Genomic DNA, 24,780 nt, shown 5'->3' with positions numbered 1-24,780 from the left:
AAACAAGGCCTGATGAAAAAACCTAGCCCACATCACCCTGACGCTTCCTGCCCCAACAGTACACCCTCCAGGAGAAGTCAATGTGCCAAGTGACCAAACAAGCCCTGGGGAATCTCCTGAACTGATCTGCCCAGTCTAGTTTCCCCTGCATTCTTTTCAAAACAATCTTGTACAAAAAGAAAATGAAACACAGCCCCCCCAACCCCCAGCACAAAGTCCTAAAATACACAGCCCCCCTGCATCTTGGTATTCTCTCCAAAACAAATATGTACAACACATTAATATGCAATATGCAAAAGCTCTGTGTTGCTGTTGGCAACCTCTCTGCCCTCTCCCCACCCCTATTCACATCTGTACCTCTACTGAAAACACAATTACATCACTAAGCCTGTTAGTTTGAAAAGGGCAATTTAATTCACTTAGAACTTGAGAATTTTTGTGTACGGACTCCACTCATTGGCCTCTGGATTGTAGACTTCAACTGTGTTCAGGAATTCATTGCCATCAAACCCCCCGACAGCATAAATAGTGTTTGCCACCGTGGTGATGCCAGCATTGCTCCTGGGGGTGGTCATGCTTCCCATCATCTTCCACTCATTGCGAGCAGGGTCATACATCTCCACACAACTCACTGCGTGGGAGCCATCGAAGCCACCACCCACAAAGAGTTTGCCTGTCAAAAGGAAACAAGAATCACGGAATGGTTTGAGTCAGAAGCGACCTTGAACATCATCTAGTTCCAAGCCCCCTGTCGTGGGCAGGGACACCTTCCACTAGACCAGGTTGCTTAAGGCCTCATCCAACCTGATCATGAACACTCCCAAGGAAGTGGCATCCATGACCTTACTGGGCAACCTGTTCCAGTGTCTCACAGCCCTCATCATGAAGAATTTCTTCCTCGTCTTCAGTCTAAACCTCCCTCTTCCAGCACAAAGCCATTGCCCCTTGTCCTGTCACTACAAGCCCTTGCAAGAAGTCCCTCTCCAGCCTTCTTGTAGGCTTCCTTCAGATGCAAAAAGGCCTCCCTGGAGCTCTCTCTTCTCCAGGCTGAACAACCCCAACTCTTGCAGCCTGCCCCCACAGGGGAAGGAAAGATGCTGAGCACCAGCTGTGTGTGTCACAGCCCTGTAATGGGGAAGCAAACCAAGCCAAAAATGAAGGAACTTAAGATTTTCTGTCAGAAACCTTTGCCTCATTCAAGGTCTGAAGCTACAGACCTGCTTTGGGTCCCTTGATCAGCAGAGCAGACTGAAAATTACTTCAAAGAGCAGAGTCTACATTACAACAGATGCAGCCCTAGAAGCTGCAGGGTGATGTTTTCAAAAGAGGTGGTGGCAAACGCTCTAAACAAAGAGGTTTGTTGTCTGATTCCTTTTTAATTAGAATTGGAAGCACAGCCAGGCTCTTATTGGATTGTTTTCTGCCCCAGCATTGCATTCTACTTGCATGTTAGCTTAACCAGAAAGCCCCCACAGCGGGCAGCCTACCGTCACGAACTGCCACCCCAGCTCCTCGCCGAGCCACGTTCATGGGTGCCATCAGGGTCCAGGTGTTGTTCTCTGGGTTGTAGCGCTCCACACTGCTCAGGCAATTCCAGGACTCCGCTCCTCCAATGATGTACAGGTACCCCCCCAGCTCACACACTGCAGACTGGTGTCTCCCTGCCATCGACACCAGAGGTTACAGCCCAAACAGTACCCACGCAGGACTGCAATCTACAGCAGCTGGCACAGATTCATGGAATGGTGGAGGTTGGAGGGGACCTCCAGAGATTGAGGCCACCCCCCTGCAAAGCAGGATCACCTAGGGCATGTCACACAGGAATGCATCCAGGCAGATTTTAAAAGTCTCCTGAAAAGGAGACTCCACAACCTTTCTGGGCAGCCTGCTCCAGGGCTCCAACACCCTCAGAGTAAAGTTTCACCTCATGTTGAGGTGGAACTTCCTGTGTTCCAGCTTGTACCCATTGTTCCTTGTCCCATTATTGGGCACCAACCAGAAAGAACCTGGCACCTTCTTCTTGACACCCATTCCTCAGATATTTATAGACATCAATAAGATCCCCTCTCAGCCTTCTCATCTTCAGACTAAACAGCCCCAGCTCTCTCAGTCTTCCTTCACAGGAGAGATGTTCAAGTCCCTTCATCATCCTCATAGCTCTCCATTGGACTATCTTCAGTAGATTCCCATCTCTCTTGAACTGGGGACCCCAAAACTGGACACAGTATTCCAGGTGTGGTCTTACCAGTGCAGAGTAAAAGGGGAGAAGGAACCTCCCTAGACCTGCTGGACACACTTTTCTTGATGCACCCCAGGATACCATTGGCCCTCTTGGCCACATCTACACTGGGTTTTCACATCACACCAGTTGTGCAGCCACCCTTTCCCACCGCTCCCAACCTGCAGAGCATGCTTACGGATATTGAGGGGGGCACAGCTCGTCCAGGACTTTGTAACAGGATCAAACACGTCACAGTTCTTCAGTCCCTTTTGGCCGTAAGGATCTGAGCCACCAACAATGTACAGCTTCCCATTCAGGGCACAGACTCCTGTCGGTGCAGGGAAGGACAGCAAGTGAACAGTGAGCAGCTGAGTAAGTGTAGGAATCCCCAGAGAGCTGCTTGGCTGCAGCTGTTGTACCTGCGTTGCAGCGGTTGGTCCTCAGCTCTGGAACAGGAGTCCAGTCATCTATCTCTGGCTCGTACATCTCTCCACAGCTCAGGTCATCTGAGTGGCCATTTGACCCGCCCACCACATACAGCTGCCCCTGCAGAGAGCCAAGAAATGCCTGCCTCACATCTAAGCACACAACAACTCAAATCATTACTTGGCTAACTGCAGTCACACAACTTCAGTTACCCCTCTGTGAAGTTTGCCCCACCTATCTCTACATGATGTCACACTTTCTCTGCTCCCCACCCACCACACACCATCAAAACTGCCATCTGGAACCGAGCTCTTGGTGTCCTCATTGGTGCAAGGAAGGTCCAGGTGTCCTTCTGCGGGTCATAGCACTCCACTGTGCGCAAACACTCCTCCCTGTTGTAGCCACCTAAAAGCAAAAGCTCAGATGAGGTCACATCTCCAAAGACCAATTACTTCGATGTTATTGGATTACAGACTGGTTTGGGTTGGAAGGGACCTTGAAAGGCCACTTCGTTCAAATGCACTGCAGTCATCTACTAGATCATCAACTAGAGCAGGTTGCTCAGAGCCCCAAACAACCTGACCTGGAATGGTTCCAGTGGATGGGGCATCTTCCACCTCTCTGGACAACCTGGGCCAGTATCTTGCCACCCTCAGCATAAGCAATTCCTTCCTTGTATCTAGTGTAAATCTCTTTATGGTTTAAAGTCATTGCCCTTTGTCCTGTCATCAACAGGCATTGCTCAAAAGTCTATCCCCAGCTTTCTAATCAGCCCCTTTTGACACTGAAAGATCACTAGAAGGTCTTCTGGAATCTTCTTTTCTCCAGACTGAACAACCCCACCTCTCTCAGCCTGGCCTCACAGCCCTTGCACCATTGCTGTGGCCTCCTCTGGCCCTGCGCTCCAACAGGTCCATGTCTCTCCAGCACTGAGAACTCCAGAGCTGCCCCAGCACTGCAGGTGGGGGTCTCAGCAGAGCAGAGGGAGAGAATCCCCTCCCTCCACCTGCTGCCCATGCTGCTAGGGATCAGCCCAGGACATGGCTGGGTTTGGGCTGTGAGCTCATGCCCAGCTTTTCACCCACCAGCATCCCTAAGTCCTTCTCTGCAGGGCTGCTCTTACCAGCTCTAATTCTATGTAGAGTTGAGAAAAGCCGCTGTCCCCTCCACCCCACCCAAATGAGTGTTTCAACACTGCTACCATTTCCTTTACCTGCAGCGATGAGCTTGCCACTGAGCTCAGCAGTGCCAAGCCCCGAGCGAGCGTACTGCATGGGAGACATGGGCTTCTCAATGATGTCATCTGGTTGGAGCTCAAAGCTCAGGCTCTTCAGCAGTCGTGGTGTGCTCGTGGGAGAGCTCTGGGGGCTGTTGCGGCCATGCAGGAATATCACACACAGCACACCATCCAGAACAGCCAGACACAGGTAGGTGTTACCTGTCATCAGGAGAAAAGGGGAGACCACCAATGTAACAAAATTTGAGGTGAATTTCTGTGAATGCCAACTGGTTATGCTCCTCCCCTTAGAAGTCTGAAAAACATTTGTCTCATTACTGGTTCCAGTTCCTCTTACTGAAAAAGATAAGGCTTAGATATTGATACTGTACTCCAAGGACGTAAAACAGCCATCTGAAGACATCTGGGGAGGAGATCTCCTTACACACACAGTTAGCTCTGTTAATTAATCAGAGACTATCTCCTTAGGACTCTGGGTAAATTATACAGACCATGGGATTTGAGGTGGCCCTATCAATACAGAATTGAGATATATAAGTGATCCCAGTTTGGCCCCAGTTACATTAGAAACATCCCACAAATTTCTGGGTTGATTACTTGACTGGCACCAGCAGCAAGAAAAATCATTTCTACATTCCTTACAGATACTGAAGGAAATCCCCAGGGAGTGGGAGGTGGGAAGCACACAATACCAGATGTGGCTTTTAGGTGAAGTCTGCCCTGGTTACTCACTCGACGTCTTCTCTGAAGCAATGATTTTCCAGTCATGTTTAGGACTCTGAGCAGTAGCATTTGGAGAAAGGCTTCCAGAGGAGCTGCTACTGATCTGCTTGTGATCATTCTCACGTGGTGGCTTCTTCTGCAAAATCAAAAGGCAGCTAGAGACTACATCTCCTTCTATCACTGATTCTCTGAGCTAACATGACTACACAGGAAAACACTGTCTACCACGTCTGCAGAGCACCCTTTATAGCACACCTACAGAACACCTTGCCTGCTCAGCAACAGCAGCCAAACCCACCCTACCTCTGATCCTGGCACTCATGTCATCCTATGACTGCAGCTGTACACTGCTGGGGCCTGACCATAAATCATGTCAAACACCTAGAGGGGAGGAGGCCCTACCAGTGGGACTCCTCAGCACAAGAGAGACCCCAGATCCATGGGGAGAGAACTGATCTGCACACTGAGAGCCTGGCTCACAAGCTCTGCTTCGGGAATTCAAGTTAATCATGGAACGTAGTTTGGAAGTGAATTAACAATTCTCTTCATTCCCTGAAGACAAATTAATTTCGCCTCAGTTCCTCTCTGTGCTCAGATTAGCCGGTTCTTGAATTTTACTCCCTCACTACTCCCCACTAAGAGCTTTCTGCTTTCTTTTCTTCAGTTAAATTTATACTGCAGCTTCATTATTTTGCTCAATTCAGCAAACCCCAGAATGTCACATTTCAGATGACGCTGCACAGTTGGGTAGGTTGTTATTCAGGCTCTTTCTGAACCAAGCACACAAAGTTACCCTTCTGCCTGCCCTGGTCAGCAGCAGTTTGTGACCACAGTATCAAGTTTGCGATGCTTGCACAGTTCCCTGGGGTCTGAGCTCCATGGAAACTCTCACAAGACTTCTGAATAACATCACCTCACTCCCAGATAACCTCACATACGAGGCATGGATTGCTACACTCAGCTCACCATGAAAAGCAAGTAATTTCTGGATAGCATTGTAGTTATTTCTGAATCTCCACTTAACTAAGAGCTTATTCTTTTATCATTCCACTGCCTTGAGTTACAGAAATTACAAACTTTTGTAAATCAAAACCTTACAAGTTACAAATTTTCCTAGCCTGTCAGGTGTGGGTTTTCTGGTGTTCACGCTCTCAGCCATTTAGAATCTCTAAGGTTAACAATTCTTACAATCAGAAAGGATTTAAATAAAAACAAAGTTGAGAACTCTTGGTCTTATTTCTGAAAGGGAATTTTTGGAACATTCACCTCTCAGCTTCTAAGTATTACAAGGAATAGTAAGTGTTCAAAGGCAGGTTGGATGGAGCCTTAAGAAAGCTGGCCTAGTAGGAGGTCTGTGATGGCCTACTACAAACCAGATGCTGGAAAATTAGATGGCTTTTCATTTTCCTCTCTTTTCACTCCTACAATCCATGGAGAGTGCTCTACATAAAGATTAGCTAAAACCTGCATGTTACACTGTCAGGAGTTAAAATATTACAATATATTTTCTTCCAACTTAGTGAATTTAAGCAACCCTAATTTGTATAAAGCAACATATAACTGACATTTCTTAGCCCTATATTCCCTCATTTCTTAAACAGCCTCCATTGTTTAAGCCCTGTGTTTTCCATGAGTTGAAGACTATTTTATCTGTCTGGAACTAAATAACAAAACAAACAAACAAAAAAACACCCCCAAAACAACGCCAAATTAAAAAAAAACAAATTAAAATCTCAAAAAGCACAGGACTGATCTCCCCAGAGTCCAAGCATCAGCTGCTTCTGGACAAGAAGCTATCTACAGTTGCTTTTAAAATCTCTCTTGCACATCACAAGTGCAGCTGAACCAAGGGAAACGGGGTCTGGCAGATGAAGGATGGGAGTCTATGCCTGGAAACTTTGCCTGTGCAAAAAAGCAACAGGCATGTTGTCCACTGCAAGCCAAGCGGTCCAGGATGCTTTACAGTCTCTTCAGTGTCTCTGCAAAGTCACAGCTAGCTGCTCTCCTACCTCTTCTGTCTTCCAACAACCTGAATTCTGTGGAAGTCAAACCTCTAGCACTCTGTTTTGCAAAGGTTTAGAGTCAGTCTGCTGAAAAACCACGAGGAGACTAAATCATCGTCTCCAGGAGTTAAGAAAGACTTTCTCATCATGTGTCTCCTCCATTAAAGCTACTGTTGCTTTCCCTGCTACAGTACACAACAGGTAAAGTGTGCTGTAAACTGCGCCAGTCTACCTGGGGTTACCTGAGACTGTCTGCAATTTGTACCTGCACAAACTGAATGTGGTCATCATCACTGCCATACACCTCAGCCTGTCCATCTAGCAGATTTCCATCAAGCAGCTTGTGATCAGCTGAGTAGTACAGCGTTTGAACCTGCAAAAACAACAACAGAATACCCATGTGGCTACTTTCTCCACTGCTCCTTAGCTACAGGCAGCTTACAAAAAGGCAGTCGCCAGCATACTTCTCGTCAGCTCATCTCAATCTAGTGGAATGACAAAACTAAAAGGAAGCAGATGTCATGGTGGCAATCTTCAAACACAGGATGGAGGTTCCTTACTTTCTTAGCTTGAGAGAAATCTTCACGTTCCAAGGACTTCTGGTTTGTTTTTTTTTTTCAGCACAGAAACATCAGACAAGCAAGAGGCACATTAATTTGCAGAGTTACACAAATTCACAATCTCATGCAAGCATTTTTGTTATCCCCACAAACAAGTTTTCTCCTTTGAAAGATACACACATTTTTCTCCACCAGAAAAAGTTAAGGGAAGCCAACAGTGGACTCTAAAAGAAAAGCATGGGAATGAGGGAAGACAACACAAATTTAGGTTCTGGAGCAAAGTGTTGTCCACAGTTCAGTATCAGATGCGACTGTTTCAATGAAATGCATCTGAAATTCACCATGCTGAAAGCTTTTAAAGTGGAGTTTTGCCCACATGAAATACACACTCGATAACATATGACAGCATCAACATCTGGCTTTGCCCGTACAAGTGTTTCCAGTGGTCTGTTGTGCTCCCAACAACAAAGCTGGGAAATGCTGGCGTTTCATGGGTGTTTGTAAAGTTAATTTTCTCCAGCCAATTCAAAATTTAGACTCCCCACTAGTTTTTTTGCATTACACAGTGCCCAGGCTACATCTAGTATGAGCATTCATAAGTAAAGCCATTTAATAACACACAACTTTCAAAAGCAATGTATCCTGTAAAGAATTAAGTAAACACCATTAAATCATCATCATCGTTCTCTGCCCACAGCGGATTTTCTTAGGAGAACTGGGGCAGGACTGCTGCTTCTGTACGTGTCAATACACTTGAGGTTTCTTCTTGGTTCTTCAGCCTTGGTATCCTAGTTTTGTTAATAAACCTATGGGGAGATAAATCAACGGGGAGGAACAACCATTAGAAGCTTTTCCCTACTTTGTGTTTACAAGCAAAACCTGCAAAGGAAAGCATCAAGAATCTATGACAAGTTTCAGTACCACCTCCCCAAACTTAGAGCAAGATACACGCCGCTGTGAGGTTACTGTACAGCACGTCGTGAGCAACAAAAGGAAAGCAAAGACCAGACTGAACAGTTCATTCAGCTCACCTGAACACCCCCCCAGTTTCTCAGCTTAGGGGTACCTACAGCAAAATTTAAATTCTTTAGGGTCACAGTTAAAAAAAGTGAAAAAAAGGGATCAGCCTTCATAATGACTTTTTCTTCACGTAAAAATAATATAAAATAGATTATTGAACCCCATTTTCTGAAAGACTAACCTCTTCCATGAGCTCTTCCAGGCTGTCTCCGTTTTCCCAGATACTGCGTTGGACCCAGTTGATTACCTTTGTGTACAATTTGCCATTGCTGGGTAGGCCAACATTGTCTTCCAGCATGACTTCAAGCTTCAGATAGAGAAAAAGATGATTTACTCTACAGGTACTATCTAATACCTATCTGTATTTCTAGTATACTGTACTTTTTATGGTAAGCATCACACAGAATCCCAGCATGGTGAGAGTTGAAAGGGATCTCTGGAGATCATCCAGTCCAGCTTCCCTGCTAAAGCAGGGCCACCCACAGCAGGTTGCCCAGGATCACAATGTCCAGGTGGGTTTGGAGTCCCTCCAGAGAAGGAGACTCTGCAACCTCTCTGGGCAGCCTGCTGCAGGGCTTCAGCACTCTCACAGGTAAAAAAAAGTTTCTTCCTTTACTCTCACTTTACCACAGAGCTACAAACCACCACCTACTAGGAGCTTTCAGCCAATGCCACTGAAACTAGGAAGCACACTGAAGCACAACTGCACTCATCTTTTACTCTTAAAGGCTCAAGAACATGTATTCTCTACAGATAACATTCAGTCACATGAATATTATGCAGACCCAGAATTTTCACTCTGTTGGTAGAAGTCAGTACAAAAGTTTTTCTCCTCCCCAAAAGAAGCCATACCTGCTGCTCCTTGGGTTGTTTTTTTTTTCCGCAATCACATACCAAGAGGAAGTCTATGAACTTAAGCTAACCTTTAGCCGTGGAAGTTTGAGGAATTCTTCCTGTTCTGAAATCTGCAAAAGGTGTTCCTGAATGTAGCCATCGATCTTGTTCAACAAACGCAAGTCTCCCATACAACTTGCAAAGTTCCGGTAAGAGATGCAGCTCTGAACATCCATCTTGGAGAGCAAATAGTCACCACAGACCTTGGAAGCAAAAAGGCTGCCACTGATCTTACAAGTACACAAGATTTTTATGCATCTAAATGATCCATCCAACAGCTGTTTTCTAACTGCAGACCAGTGACTAACTGTGATCATCTTCCTGTGTGCAAGGGCTGTACACAAAACTCTGCCTTCTGTATGAACATGTGGATATTAAACAGTCCTGCATGTTTTAAAACTTCTCCTCAACTGAAAGCTTATCTGCAGTCAAATGAAGATAAGAATCCCAACTGACTTGTCAAAAGTGTCCCCATTTCTGAAGAAGCACTGCCAAACTCACATCCAAGTGTGTGTGGATTAGCTTTTTTTCCACAAGTGCACAGGTTTAATGATGCCCCTCAATGCACCCAAGCACACCACCGTGCCATGAACCCAAACGGAAGAAAGCGCTGTGCTTCAGAAGCCATTTTGCACAAACTTAAACCTTAACTTCAGAGAACCCTTCAGCACAAAATAACACAAGCGGAAGCAACACTCAAATCAATACAACGCTAAAGAATATCTAAAGAAGCTTATCCAATGAAGACTCTCTCCACAGAAGCATCATTTTCTGCCTTATTCACATGAAAAAGCATAATCCTGTCAGCCTGAGAAAGCAGAATGGACTTGGGGAATTGCTGAGACCTGTACCTGCTTAACTCTCTCCATCTTCAGCTTCTTTGCTGCGGAGTATACATCCTTCACCAATTCTTTATCAGCTTTTAACCTATTAAGGAAGATGTGTATTATTATTTTGATTTTTTTTTTAATTAAAGTCTAGCCTCTCTAGTTTTTGTGCAAACTTACTGAGCAGTATAGGCGTAATTGAGCAGAACTTCAACAGCCTCTGGGTTGAGATCATCAAATTTCACGTGGGAGATCCCATGAGAATCACTATCACTGTTGAAGATTTCAAACAGGTAGGGGCTGCAGCAAGCTAACACAGCTCGATGTGCCAACATCTCATGGCCACATACCTTTGTTGAAAACACAAGTAAGAAACCCACATGCTGGTAAGAATTTTCTTGAAGTATGTTTTAACCACATGAATGTCACAGTTCAAATCATTTTTTCCAATCAATAGTGTCTCAAATTTGCATCAGCTGAAAAAAAAAAAAAACATTTGGACAGAAAAATGGTACCTGGAGACGGACATCGCAGAACTGACCGCTTTTACGTAAGGCATTTAGTTTGGCAACAGATGATTCAATGAAGTTTTCATCCTCAAACATCAAATACCCATTAGGAATCATTTTGGTGTTGGTCTGACTGAAAACAGAACACACAGAGTTTAGAAATACAACACATTGCTTTAGTACCGAAGCATTATTGACATGTTTGCTAACATTCATGTTAAAACAAAATCCACCTCAAAAAAGCTCCTAGGCAAGTACTACTGCTGATGGGTACGTGTTGGATTGACTGGATTCGTGATTTTCAGAGACTAAGGCCACAGCTTTTAACTTCTCCACATCACTTCAGCAGGTACCAGCTCCACAACAACATGGTGACCCTGCTCTAGCTCTGTGAGAGCAAGATCAATTTTAAGGGAACTGGGATTTGTTAGATTCATCACTTGTTTCTGCTGACTGCATGAAATCTGTCATTCAGTTTTTGCACAGACCCTAACCCAGCTACACTGAAAACAGGAACTGAGAAATTAAACTAGTGAAGTAGAACAGCTACAGAAATTTTGTTTGATTTCATGAGTAGGGGCTTAAATATTTTTAGGCAGCTCAAAGTCATAAAATAATATTAGCACCAACAAAACAAACAGAATCAAAGACATTCTGAACCACCACCACCACCATGTATTTTAAGTCATCACGAAGATAAAACAACTTTTCCTGAAGATCTTACTCACATACAAACATTCCACCTCAGGTAAAGTTGGACCAAGACTGGAAAACTAGCTATAGGAAACTGGTTTGTTTTGTTTGTTTGTTGGTGGTGGTGGGTTTTTTTGTTATTTGGATGGTATTTCAAAGATTTTAGCAGATTCTTCTTTTAGTTATGTACTTTCAGGAGAGGTCCACTTTCTAAATAGGAAGCTAATTAAGAATACTAAGATATGACACTGAGGTGAACTAATTAATTTGAAATAAGTTTAAAAAGAAAGTAAAAATAAAATCTGGAAGTTGAGAGGAAAGAATAAATGGGATATTACTACTATTACCAGTAACAATTTAGGTTTCCATCTTAAGAAAATTCTGAAGATCAGACTGAGCAAGAAAAAGCCCCAAAATTTAAAAAGAAGACATCAAAAAACTCATACTAACAAGCCCCACACAGAGCAATTCTAGCTTTAATCTGTTTATTTTAAAATTCATTTGCTACTGAAATCATTTGCCCCTAAACTGGCAATACTAATCTTACTTACAGAGATTATTGTCCATTTGTGTATATTTTGGTTTGCTGGGTTTTAGTAAAAAAGAAAAAAAAAAAAGACAACAAGAAGACAGCAAGGCTTTAAAGTGGCAGAATTTCAGCGGAGTATTAACTACGGTACATGCAACTAACCAAACCAACTCACCTGGCAAATATATCACTGTTAATTTTTAACTGGAGGATCTGAAATTAATCCAATGGTATCACTGTGTTAAAACAGATTTTTAACTTCAGTTGCAGTATCTTCTGACAGGGAAGATGTTTGTTGAAATGCAATAGCAGACGTGGGTCTTGCGGCTACAATATGGATTCCAAAACTATCAGGCTTGAAGATGATGTAATAAAGTCCTTAAGAGCTATAGACATGAATTTCTTCTGTGATAATCATGCATCATAATCTGCAATAACGGAGAAGTTAAGAAGTTAAGACTATAGATAGCACTACTCTGTATTTCAGGTGAAACTTTAATAGGGTCTTGATGTAGAAGTTCCTGACCCAAAGTTTTTCTTCACAAAAACAGCCCAAAAGATTCCACGCTGACAGCAACACATTCTTGTGACTATTGAGAGGTCAACCACATAAATTTTTATACCCACAGTGACAACAAAGTGGCTAAATTGGTGATTAGGTGAAAACTTAAAACAGCTGAATCCCATTTTTAGGCAATTCCTCACCAACTCTAACTTTGGCACTTTCCATATGCTTACACAAGTAGACAATGCTTAAGTAACACAACAAAATAACTGCATTTTAAACCACACACCACAGCACATGCCTCCTACCTTTTGCTTTTCCTGTACTCATCTACTTATATCCTTCTTCTACTGAATGCCTAAAACGGACTGAAGATGGATTAAGGGCACGTCTGAAGCGACTAGGCATGTCTCCCGTCTCCGGTACTTCCGAACAAATGATAAAGTCAGAAATCCCAATTTCGATGGTAACTTTCTGCGGTAAAAAGGCTCTCTGCTACTCCACAGGCAGAATCCGTGAAGGTCTGGTCAAGTTCTGCACTGGCTGTGCAGAGTGGGATTCTGCATGCAGGTGGCCTCTTTATGATGGGCTTTACTGGGGAGGAGAGCCGAGTAGGAGGAGCAGCGATGAGGACGGGATAGGCAACAAACACCAACTCTGGAACTTTCCATGACCCTGATGCCACCTCAGGAAAACATCAATCACTTTATCCACTTGAGTTCCCCACTGCTGTTCCAAAGCTATATTTGTATCTGCAGATTAAATGCCACATTGGGAATTGGGTTTCCTAAAAATAGGTGCCAGCTCATTTCTCCTTGTCAAGAATTAGAAGTCCCCTATGTTGGAGGTGCAAGAGCCTCGTGGACCAACTGCCTGGCTCTGGTTGGACTTGTACCTCCCATGGTCTTTCAGCTGACCAGCAACTCAAGCTGAGGCTGGTTCTCCAAAAGCAGCAGGGGGCAATGTCCCACAGCACACCAGCTCTACCAGAAAACTGCTCCCCTCACAGCTTGCAGCCTTGAAGACAGAACGTTTCACCCAGGAGATAACCATGCTGAAGGAATTAATGTTAGGCTTGGCTGCTAGAACAGACACAAATGTATATATATTTTAAGGAGGAAACAACGGCTCCAGAGCACCAGTGGTGTCTGTCTGTAACACAGTACCCCTGAACACAGCAAGACTACAGGAATAGCAGCCCAGGGACTACAATTGCATTTGGAAGTCATCATTTCCTCTCTTGTTGATACAATTGGTATAATCATTTCAGCAATCAAAACATTTCACTTGTCAAAAACAGTCTGATATTCACAATTTCCCCAAAGATTAATCTCAGCTGAGCATTCTGTTCAGAGATGCAGAGGCATTGTTTCAGCACAAGTGTCAACGAATTAGCTTGTAAAGAAAGCTAGAAGACACTGAGAAGTTATGCTTCACCAAGACTATCCACGAATGTATGAGGGAATCACCACCAAGAGACCTCCAACTTGATCATTTCCAATTTTAAACCTCCCATTTCTGTTGTAGGAGTTAGCCAGACCCACCCAGCCAAATGCAAACTACAACAGGCATCTAAAAATGATAGTCAAGGTGGGGACAAGGCAGGAGATGCACTGGGTGGTTGGCACAGTGTCACCATTTTGGTGCAAAGGCTTGGACCAAATCACCACTGGCTTGATTCTGAGCAGAAATATTATCTACCTTGCTCACACTGGTTTGCAACCACCTTCTTGACTCTCAAAAGAGGTTCTCTTGCTCACTAAGCAGAGGTCCATGATCACCAAAGAAAATTAAACATATGTTGGTACCACAGCTCAAACAGGCCACTGGTCTGCCCATGCATCATGTTACATGTTCCTCTTCCATACTCACTGGGATTGCTGTTAACAGCTGGTACTGGAGTTCTGGGGAGATTCTGAGTTAAAGGACAACTACTCCAACAATTTCAAGTAAATTCCAGAATCACCCTCTCTCAGTTTACATCTCTGGGCATGTTTTCTCATGTTCTACTCTAGTAGAAGAGCTTTACTTCAAGTGCAGTGTTTTAACTTTGCCTGATGTACTTGCTTACAACCTTGAAGACCTATAAAAGACATCCAAAGTAATTCTGGATAAAAACAGAAGATAATGGCTTTTAAAAGTCCTCCTTTGTGAATGAGGGCAAACCCACATATTCGGTTTTTATACACCTAATAGAATAGTCCAGTCTGAATATCTAGGAATTGGAACATCTTAATTATTGCCATGCAGCTTCAATACTGTTGTGTGTGAGCCACAGCTAACATTACCACTCAAAATGGCATTAGATAGCACAAGCTTGTTCATTACTTTCTGCTTTTCTTCTGGTTTGGTATACAACAAAAGCCAAACAATCAGCCAAAATTCAATGAAAAGCCAAAACCACTGCATTTTATGCATTATAGGTTACACACAAGTACTGGAAATTAATGCCTTTCTTAACTACCTAAACTTTGTAATACCTTTCCCCCCTTGCTCATAGCTCACCACATCAAGAACTGTCAGCAGTCTTTTTTTGTTGTTTTTCAGGACTCTGCATTTTTCACTGTGTGATGTTCACAGATCGCTGTCAGCCAGGTGAAGTATGAAGCCTGATGCCTCTGATATGTCTACTTTTCAAGGTCCATCAAAATGCACTTATTTAAATATGTTAAAACTACAGAATTACAATTCCAGATTGGGGGCACCACATTCCACTGGAAAAACAACAACAAAAAAAATCTTTAGAGCAGGCCTGCACTTCTTTTTAAAGCGAAGCACAGCAAAAAATAAGTGATACATAAACTCTGGATTTCCATTCTAGTTTTACTATGAAAGGTCAATATACTGGTGTAGAGCCTGGAGTCAGCCCCTTTGATCGTGAGTCTATCACACCAGGTGTGAGACTGCACAGGACTGAGAGTCAGTGGCCAGATGCCACAAAGCATTCCCATGGTATATCCCAGCAATATAGCTGCACACAAGCCAGCACACAAATTCTTCCCAGCTGCTCCATTTGAACATAACTGTGCTCCAATACTGGTGTTTCCTAAACACTCTTATGCTCAGACTGAATTTTTCATTTGCTACATTCATATACCACTGGACCACGAAAGAGTCATGGCTCACAACACATTCACTGGACAAACCTGACTCGCAGGAGAGAGTTCCTCTCTTTAACTCACCTTTCAGTCTGTCTGTATGTCTCTTTAAAGACACGTTTAAGACTCACCTACATAACAATGACACTAAGTATCCTTCACTACACTATCCTCTTATATGTACCGTGCAAATGCAAATACGACTAAAACATTATTAGCTCGCTTACAATAGCAAATAGATATCGTAATTAATACACTTTAAATTGCTGTGTTTAGAATTTAGACTCTCTTCATCCCAATGTTTTTAAGCAGTTGCTCACTGCATAAAACACTTCAATATTTAAAAAAACCTGTCACAAGATTATTACTGTTGAATTTCTCAAGATCTAAAAGCCTTTACCATGCCCTGGGACTCTCCACCACAGAGCCATTTCCAGGGGATGTATGAGCTGTGATCTCAGGTGAGGTACCAAGACAACAGGTCCCAGAACCACTGACTGAGGCAAAACTCAGCTTGCCCATGACCTAATGCCACAGGTAGTGTTTATGTTTCCTCCCCTTTAGTATAGTCCACTGGTACTTGCCAGGTGCAGTATGTCATTGAACAAGGTTCTTGCTTTGTGCCAATTTTGCACAAACCTCTTTGTCAGATTAACGTTTTACCTCTTCAACTCACAAATAAAACACTAACTGGAGGAAGACACCATAAAAGTAGATACTTGTTGACATAATGATGGACGTTTGATTGACACTTATTGGTATAGTGAAACAAAAATGAAATTCACCACCACAGTTGGTGCTTTTCAGCTGCTGTGGGTTTTTTGGCTTTTCACAGCAATGTAGGTCACAACTATGACTGCTCCTAGTCCTTTACTTGTAGCAGAAGATAAAACTAGATGTCCTCAAAACATTTCTTACCTATGTTAGCATTTATTTATGATAAAGCCACACAATCTTTTTGTGTCTGAGTCTGCATTTGGACAACCAACACTGTCCAAGACACTTATCAACATACTTTACACCACTAAACAGGCTCAGCTTCATTACACCAGTGACTTAAAGAAGACTCAGAGAATTGTTAATGATTTTGCTTTGTATATTCATTTTTCAGTTGTTTTCCAGTAAAACAAAACAAAATTATTCTACTTCCCTACAATTCAACTTTGGTTGTGTTCCCCCAAACAGTGAGAAAAGAATTTGCTATCACCAGTTAAAAATTGAAGGGGAAGAAAAAAGTACTGTGGACATTTTCAAAAAGTCTTTTACATGTAGTCCAAACAGATGTAATAATTGGACTCTCCTCTATAGAGAGCAAGCCTGGAGAGCTCTTTCAAGCACACATTATGTATATAGATCTAAAAAATGCATGAGAAGCAGGTTTTATGTTTCAGTGTTGCTGCTCTTTCAGCTACCGCTCCCAGCCCTAGCACACCAGCTGCCTATTTCATACCTCCAATGCTTCTAGTAACACTGTTTCACTGAATCTTAGCAATGGAAAGGGAAGTCATAATCTCCCTTTTCCATATTGGTTCTGCATTTCCTCTTCTCTTTTTCTATATTATACTCACAATCTTCATCTACAGCTCTTTTTCTACCTTCTGCCTCACATGCAGTCATGAAACCCGAGCTCCTTCCTTTTTCCCTCCCCTCTACATGGGTTTCTTTTTTTCTACCAACACACTCCCCACAGCTCTTCATTTGTCACACAACCAGCCAACTGGTAGGGTTTTTTGTGTGTCATCATGGTCTCCCACCCCATTCTGGCAGCTTCTTGCCTTTCTTACCATCTCCTGCTCCTTAACAACTCAAACTGAGGAAAACAAAATAAGACCTATTTATGGTAGCTAAAATACTGTTTCCTAACTGGAAAGTATTCCCTGTCTGTTGCATCCTGTGCTTGCTCCAGGCGTTAGGCTTGCGGTTACAAAATCCGATTTCTAAAATTAAACCAATCTCCCCATCGAAGCACCACATCCTGCTTGGTTTGTTATTCTGGAGATCCCTGACAGAAGGGAATAAATGTGATGTCTACACACCCATAACTGCAAACAAAAAAACCTTCCCCTTCACAAACCACCACAAATAAAAAGGAGAGTGACATGATACTGAATTTCCAATCGTCTATCATCACTTAGCCTTGCCATGCTTCTCTTTAGTAAGTAACTTAAATGCCTCGACTCTCAAATCATCAACACTTTTTCACCATGCATGAAATAATAACCAAAGCAGTTTTTATGCTTTTGGCAATGATGGATGAAGGAACAGTGAAGCTGCCAACACCAAGATATTTTCTACCTCAAAATACCTCTGCAAAAAATTCTAAAAAGCTGCTGGGAATTTGTGCACGCAAGCAGAAAATACAGCACTCCTCCTCCCCCCCCACCCTCCTTCAAACCCCTTCTGGTTATTCCTACCTTTGACCTTTCTCCAAAAGCACTCGTGTGGACTGACAGTCACTGTTTTCACTGCATTATCTCCTATTTCCTAGGACTGCTATAGATGGCAGAGAGGGTCATGACATTGGCAACCAGCTGTCAGCCCATGTTTTTCTGCCTGAGATGTCTACTTTCTTCACTCACAGCCCAGGATTTCTGCCATTCTCTTTCCCCCACCCCTTACTACAAAGGCTTTACAAAAGGTGCCACTAGGCGCCTGCAGCGTGGCGCTGGGGAAGGCGCGCACGCAGTGCCTGACCTTGGCACAATACCCGCGTGGGGAACACCAGCTTTGCTAGGCTGGGGTCTGCCCACTTCCCACAGCCACCGCTGTGCATGAAGGGGTCACGGCAGCGCCGCCGACCCAGCCCCCGGCAGCAGGAATCGGCCCCGGCAGCCCTGAGGGAACCGACCTCAGGCCACCCAGGCCATGCACTTAACTTCGCCTCAACGGGCATCGCAGCGTGGCGCGTTTGGGAACGAAAAGCTGCCGAGCCGGAGGGGCTCCCGTTCTTCCAGCCAAGGGCGCGGTGCGGCGGGCCGGGACGCTACCGCGGGTCTACCGCCATGGCGGGGCCCGCCCTGCCCGACAGCAGCCCCGCGCCGCCGCCACCTCCCCAGCCAGTGCCGATCGTGGAACAAAGCGCGACGGGGCCGAGGTGGCGCAGGGCCTGGCCGCCCCCGACCGCATGGTGGTCGCCATTCTTCTCCTCATAGCCGGCCGAGGCGCGTCTGCGCCGGCCGGCCGGGACATCCCGCTGGCCCCCACCCGCGCCATACCTGGTGCCTCTCAGAGCAGACGATATTGTTCATATTGAAAGTCTCCAGGCTGAGAGGGAAGCCGACAAAAAGACACAGCCCCAGCCCGCCGGGAAGGGAGAGCGGAGGGGCACAGGGAGAGCGAGGCGAGGCGCTGCTGAGAAAGGAGGGTAGCAGCCGGAGCGAGAACAAGGTACCAACGGATGGGCCGCAGCAGCTGGAGAGCCACACGCGGCCTGCGTACTGCGTCCCGTAACCCTCCGCCTCCGGCGGGGCGGGCGAGAGGCGGCGCTGAGACGGCCGGAGGCGATTTACCGAGAAAGAAGGTCCGGCCGCGCCCCTGGTTCCGTCCTTACTTCCGCGCAGCTACTGTGGGGGGCTGCGGCACGGCTTGAGGGAGCGGTGGCCTCGGGCGGGAAAAGCGGTCGGAGCCTGAGGAGTTGAGGGGGCCGCGGGGAGGGAGGCGGAGGCGCAGGTACAAGTACAAGTACCGGAGAAGCTGGGGCTCGACCACGTTTCTACGAGTAGTTCTCTGCCACAAGCCCACCGGATTCACAGAAGGGAAGGGGCCTTAAAACATCATCTAGTTCCAACGCCCTGCCACGGGCAGAGACATCTTCTACTAGACCAGGTTGCTCAAGGCCCCATCCAACCTGGCTTGGAACACTTCCAGGCTTGGAGCCTCCACAGCTTCTCTGTGCAACCTGTTTCAGTGCCTCACCACCCACCTGGGGAAGAATTTCTTCCGAATGTCTAATATAAATCAGGCTGCTTCCAGGCTCAACCATTTTATTTTTCAAACCTAGTGTGGCCTTTTCTCCTCATGAGCTATACTTCAAGGCATCATACCTGTTTAACAAAAAAAAAACAAAAAGCACATTCAATGGTAGAAACTGCTTTACAGCCTGTCCTGTAAGTCCTGGGCTCCATCCTGCCTCTATCTCCAGCAGCCCTGAGTTGTGGGAAAGGCATTTTCAATCTGGATGAGAAATACTCCCCCCATGCTTCTCACGATAAATCCTATCTTGCTAGGCAAAGTAGTTTTAAAACATCACTGCTGATAAATAAGGGTTGTTTGAAGCCTTGTCTGTTTGTTTTGTATTTTCATTCTTAGATAGCGTAATGGGTTTCTGATTCATGTCTGGGACCCTGAGTGCTGCTGCAGTATCGTCATAAATAAAACATGGAGCTGGATGAATTTCTTCACTGGCTTCCTGATTTAAAATGCCAAGGTCACCTGGAAAGCAGTGATATTCTTCTCCATGCTATTTCCCTGTGTGCTTCCTCCTGACTCAGAGGCTGCCTTGGTCAGAAAAAAAGAACTCTTACGAGATTATTTTAAACACATCTTCAGTGTCTCAGCTGTCAGATGTGTGTAACATATATGATATTTGCCCATTTCTCTAATATTCTTCATTAATCTTGGTGGAGAAGCATATTTCAGAACACTGAAGTTGGATGATTCTGAGGACTGAAGCAGGGAGTGCTTCAAAATACTGAATTTATGATCTTGTCTCATCAGAAGTGAGCAGATGCATTAAACTATAGGTATATTCATAGAACCATAGAATGGTTTGGTTGGAAGGGACCTTTCAAGGTCATCTAGTCCAATCCCTGACCAGGGAAGTGTTCCACTAGGGCTCTGAGCAACTAGATGTGAGCCCATTGCAGGGCTCTGAGCAATTAGATCAGGTTGCTGAGAGCCTTGCAATTCCTCAGTTATGTGAATCCCTTCATCTCTGGAGACATGTATGATAGCAGTGCCCATGCTAGAGCTGGGATTTCTATCTGGCTTCACATTTGCTGGCAGCAAATAGGACCATCTCGACTTTTCACCCTCTCTGATGCATTTCCATTCCCTCCTCCTTTCAATTTCTAATTCACCAGCCACACCTCAGTGCCTACCTTCCCACTCACTGCTTGCTTTTTGAATGAATCTTCTCATTAGGGCTGTGCTAATCAGAGGCGCTTGTGGCAACACTGGGAAGGGGAGGGAGGTGAAAACAGACAGGAACTATGATTAAATAAAACGGTGCTGGGGATGTACCTTAATTAAGTAAATTATAGGATTACGCAAGCTGCTGTTCCAGGATTCTTAGGCAAGGAGATGTCTTTATGAATCACCATCAATTTTCATTATCTGCCATAGGAAGTGAAGTCAAAGAGCAAGTGTAGCATCTTCCCAGCAGCACAGAGTTCACAGATCAGTGTTTCCAGTTCTTTTCACTTTGATTCTTGGGACAGGGGAGCATGTCTGGGATTTCATGAACTGTAGCTAGGCTGGGAGCTCAGGCACTCTCTCTTCTGGGCCAGCTGCATTCTGATCACCCAAACTCACCTGCCACCGAAAAAAAGGATTTTTTTTCTCTGCTTCTTTCTTTGTAATCAACATGTAATTAGTTTACATCATTAAAATGCCAATATCCCACCTGCGATGTGACTGTATTTCCTGTGATGATGGAAAAGACTTCTATAACATGCAGATACCTTCATTTCAGTCTGCTAGATACTTGGCAATCCTTCCCAGTGAAACTGAGGTTGAATTCTAACTGATTTCTGAAGAACACTTTATAGAAGGGACAAGTGAGTTCAAGTTCATACCAGACAACTGAGTTACTGGAAGCTGAACCAGAACTGGTTAGCACACATGCAGCCACCATAGCAATAGTGATGTTCAGGAGGGTCTTAAATCTCCTGGTTTGACAGCTGTCCTTCCCTCTAACTGTTCATAAGGTGTCAAGGATCTTTTAACAAAAGAACTTCTCTAACAACACCATGTTAAAAAAAAAAAAAAAGAATTAAGAGATACTCATGGAGGTTCTGGATGTTCTGTATGCCTGTTGTCTCTCATGATGGAAGATACAGTGTTCCTAATTACTGGATGGGAAGCCCTCTCTTGGAAAGCCCTCTTGCTTTTCTTCCAAATTTAGGCAGTTTGTAGATGTCCTCAATGCTGATGTGGCTCTGATGGTCTCTGTCTCATTATGAGGGCCTCCAAATGTCTGACATAAGGATCTAATCTCTAAAGGAAAGGCTGAACTCTGGATAATGCAAGGGCTTCATGTCATAACAATAAACTCTGCTTCTGCAGGAGCACCACCTGTTTGGTAGAGCAAAATATGTGGCTTAGGTTGCTGCACTGAAAATGGAGAAAATACAGAAAATACAGTAGTCCTGGAAGAACAAGAACTTTTCTTTCCACATAAGCAGCTCTACAATATGTGGAATATTAAGTGTCACGTTACATTTCTCTTTGCACACAGATTAGTCAGGACACCACCTGAACAAGGTATGCTGCCAGTCAAGGATCTGATCCCTGGCTTTCTTTTATAACAAAAATTTGGTTTATGAACAAACGAAATGTGTTGTGAAACTGAATGCAGTTTAGTGAAACATCATATATTTAACATATATTTAAAATATATAGATATTCATAGATACATAGAATGGTTTGGGCTGGAAGGGCCTTTGAAGATCATCTAGTTCCAACTCCCCTGCCATGGGCAGGGACACCTTCCACTAGACCAGCTTGCTCAAGGGCCTGTCCAACCTGGCCTTGAACACTTCCAGGGAGGGGGCATCTGTGGCCTCCCTGGGCAACCTGTTCCAATGTCTCACCACCCTCACTGGAAAGAATTTCTTTCAAATCTCTAGTCTAAATCTTCCCTCCTCAAGCTTCCATCCATTTCCCGCATGCTATCACTATGAACCCTTGTAAAATGTCCCTCCCCAGCTTTCTTGTAGCCCCCTTCAGGTACTGGAAGGCTGCTCTAAGGTCTCCCTGGAGCCTTCTCCAGGCTTAACAGCCCCAACTCTCTCTCAGCCTGTCCCATAGGGGAGGTTCCCCAGCCCTTTGATCATCTTCATGGCCTCTTCTGGACCCACTCCAGCAGTTTGATGTCCTTCTTATGCTGGGGGCACCAGGGCTGGACACAGTACTCCAGGTGAGATCTCATGAGAGGAGAGCAGAGGGGCAGAATCACCTCCCTCATCCTGCTGATCACAGTGCTTTTGATGCAGCCCAGGACTTGATTGACTTTCTGGGCTGCAATCAGCTATTGCTGGCTCTTGTTGAGTTTTTAATCAACTGACACCCCCAATACATATTGCAATTGAAGGTTACTTGTGTTCTCTGTAGTCCAGTCTGCTCCTTCCATAACTTTTCCCTGCTGCATTGTAGAAGCCTTTTTGAGAATTCATTATGGATGGAGAAATCCTGGTGTAGAACAGCTTTTGTTGGTGCCTTGGCTCACAGAGTCCTTAAGAGTGACATTTTACTGGTGTTTGGGGTGTAGAGGCTGTGCTGGAATTAATGATCTGCGTTGGACTCTTTCCTGTATATTCTGGCACATCATTTGCCATCTGGCTGGCTGATAACCGCTGCTCCAAGGAGGGCTCTTAGTCTCCTTTCCTTTCCCTATTCTTTGGCAAAGCAATGATCATCTGGGATAAATTCTTTACTTAGAAGCAAAGGTTGCAGGAAATTTAGATGCAGTATGAAAGAGTACTAAAAGGTACACTTTTAACAGCTGTGGCCTTAAATTTTAGAGGCAGGTTCTCTGTCAAGTCTCTGTTCATCTTTCTTACTCAGTGTAAACAACTTTCCTTCTTTATTTCAGGAAACACCAGTCTTCCACCACAGTGACATTCCTTGATTTTAAATGGTTTTGTGCTGGATGGAAAAACCAGAGATTCTCTTCCACATCAAGGTAATAAATCATGTCTTGTGTCATTTCCCTTAAGCAAACAGAACTCTTTTTAATTAATTCAGTTGGATAAAGTCCATAGGAAATGTACAGAGGATTCTGACAGAGCCTCCAGACATCTGCAACTAGAGCAGGTAGCTCAGAGGCCCAATCAACCTGACCTGGAATGGTTCCAGGGATGGGGCATCTACAATTCTCTGAGAAGCCTGGGCTGGGCTCTCACTACCCTCAGTGTAAAAAAAATCTCCCCTATATCTTTTCTAAATCTCCTTCTTTTAGTTCAGACCATCACCTCTTTTTCTGTCACATCAGGCCCTGCTCAGAAGTCTGTCCTCTGCTTTCTCATCAGCCCCTTTAAGCACTGACAGGCCACCAGAAGGTCTCCCTGGAGCCTTCTCTTTGCCAAGCTGAACAAGCCCGATTCTCTCTGTCTGCCCTCACAGCAGAGGGCTTCCAGCCCTCCCATCATTGCTGTGGCCTCCTCTGGCCCTGCTCCAACAGCTCAGTGTCTCTGCTGTGCTGAGAATTCCAGAGCTGACCCCAGCACTGCAGGTGGGGTCTCAGCAGAGTGCAACAGAGGGGTAGAATCCCCTCCCTCCACCTGCTGCTCACACTTCTGGGGCTCAGCTCAGGGCACAGCTGGCTCTGGACTGAGAGTGTGTGGTGGTGGTTCATGTCCAGCTTTTCACCCACCAGCACCCCAAGTCCTTCTCTACAGGGCTGCTCTCCATCCCTTCATCCCCAGCTTGGATTGATACCTGGGATTGCCCTGACCCAGGTCTAGGACCTTGTGCTTGGCCTTGTTGAACCTCATGAGGTTCACAGGGCCTACTTTTCCAGGTACCTGTGCATGACATCCCATCCTGCCACACCACTACCTTTGTTTAGATAGCAAGTTATTTTTGCTTGGCCTGAGACAGTGGTCACAGTATTTAACTCAGGCATAACACCAGTTTTCAAAGCATGGATGGATTTCTGTAAACTGCATGATGGTGGAACACAGTAAGGAAACTTGTTTAAAGTCTGGTTCTGAATGCTCAAGAACTGAACAGGAACTGCCTTTTAAAAAGATCTCTAGATTTTTGCTTTCCTTTAGAACCTGGACTTCTATTATTAGTTCTTTCAGACAGAAAGTCTGGTTAAAATTAAATGAACTGTCCCAGCCTTTCCAGTTGTATTAATTTATGGTGGCTGTGAGGTATGCATGTATGTCCTAGCTGTCCATTCTAAAAGCACTTGCTTGTCCCACACACCTGTATGTCTTGCTTCTGTGAGGACAGTAGTTCCTTTGGCTGAGACATCCTGTTCAGAGTGCTACAATAAAAGGCTGTAAACCAGTTTGCTCTGAAATTGTTTGCCTTCATGACCCTTCAGCTTCTGCCAGCTTCTGCCAGCTTCTGGCTCTGCATGCAAGTGAGAGCTTTGTACTGTTTGTCCTTGCTCTTGCATTCACAAAATATCTTTGTTGGCTCTGCTGCAGTTTGGTAGCTCCCAACTGGCTTTTCCTTCTTCTTTTTTTTTTCCCTCCCTTGAAACAACATCATTATTTCACTCATCAAAAATTAAAATCTAAAGGAAAATAATTCAGAAATCTTCAATTTTATGAATATTTAAATATTAAGTGGTAGTGCTTGG

The 24,780-nt window shown here is 44.6% G+C and overlaps 1 protein-coding gene across 2 annotated transcripts; it reads right to left on the bottom strand.

Moving 5' to 3' along the window:
* Window positions 1-181: 181 nt before the first annotated feature.
* On the bottom strand, window positions 182-18,500 carry IVNS1ABP (influenza virus NS1A binding protein). 2 transcript variants are annotated; one of them, XM_054384670.1, is made up of 15 exons: window positions 18,461-18,500; window positions 11,818-12,070; window positions 10,427-10,553; window positions 10,092-10,261; window positions 9,936-10,011; window positions 9,114-9,287; window positions 8,372-8,497; window positions 6,876-6,983; window positions 4,617-4,743; window positions 3,861-4,085; window positions 2,931-3,052; window positions 2,641-2,767; window positions 2,418-2,549; window positions 1,488-1,661; window positions 182-673 (listed from the first exon to the last, which is right to left on the bottom strand). In XM_054384670.1, the coding sequence occupies exons 3-15, from the start codon at window positions 10,535-10,537 to the stop codon at window positions 420-422; spliced, it is 1,926 nt and encodes a 641-aa protein (XP_054240645.1). In that variant the 5' UTR covers window positions 10,538-10,553; window positions 11,818-12,070; window positions 18,461-18,500; the 3' UTR covers window positions 182-419. The 2 variants fall into 2 exon arrangements, with proteins under 2 accessions (XP_054240645.1, XP_054240647.1); XM_054384672.1 differs by having other exon boundaries at window positions 10,427-10,549.
* Window positions 18,501-24,780: the final 6,280 nt, after the last annotated feature.

This window comes from Indicator indicator, chromosome 10 (genome assembly GCF_027791375.1).
Source record: "Indicator indicator isolate 239-I01 chromosome 10, UM_Iind_1.1, whole genome shotgun sequence".
In the NCBI taxonomy this organism is placed as follows: Eukaryota; Metazoa; Chordata; class Aves; order Piciformes; family Indicatoridae; genus Indicator; species Indicator indicator.
Note: the sequence above shows the minus strand (reverse complement) of the source record. Positions and strands in the feature narration are given on the sequence as shown.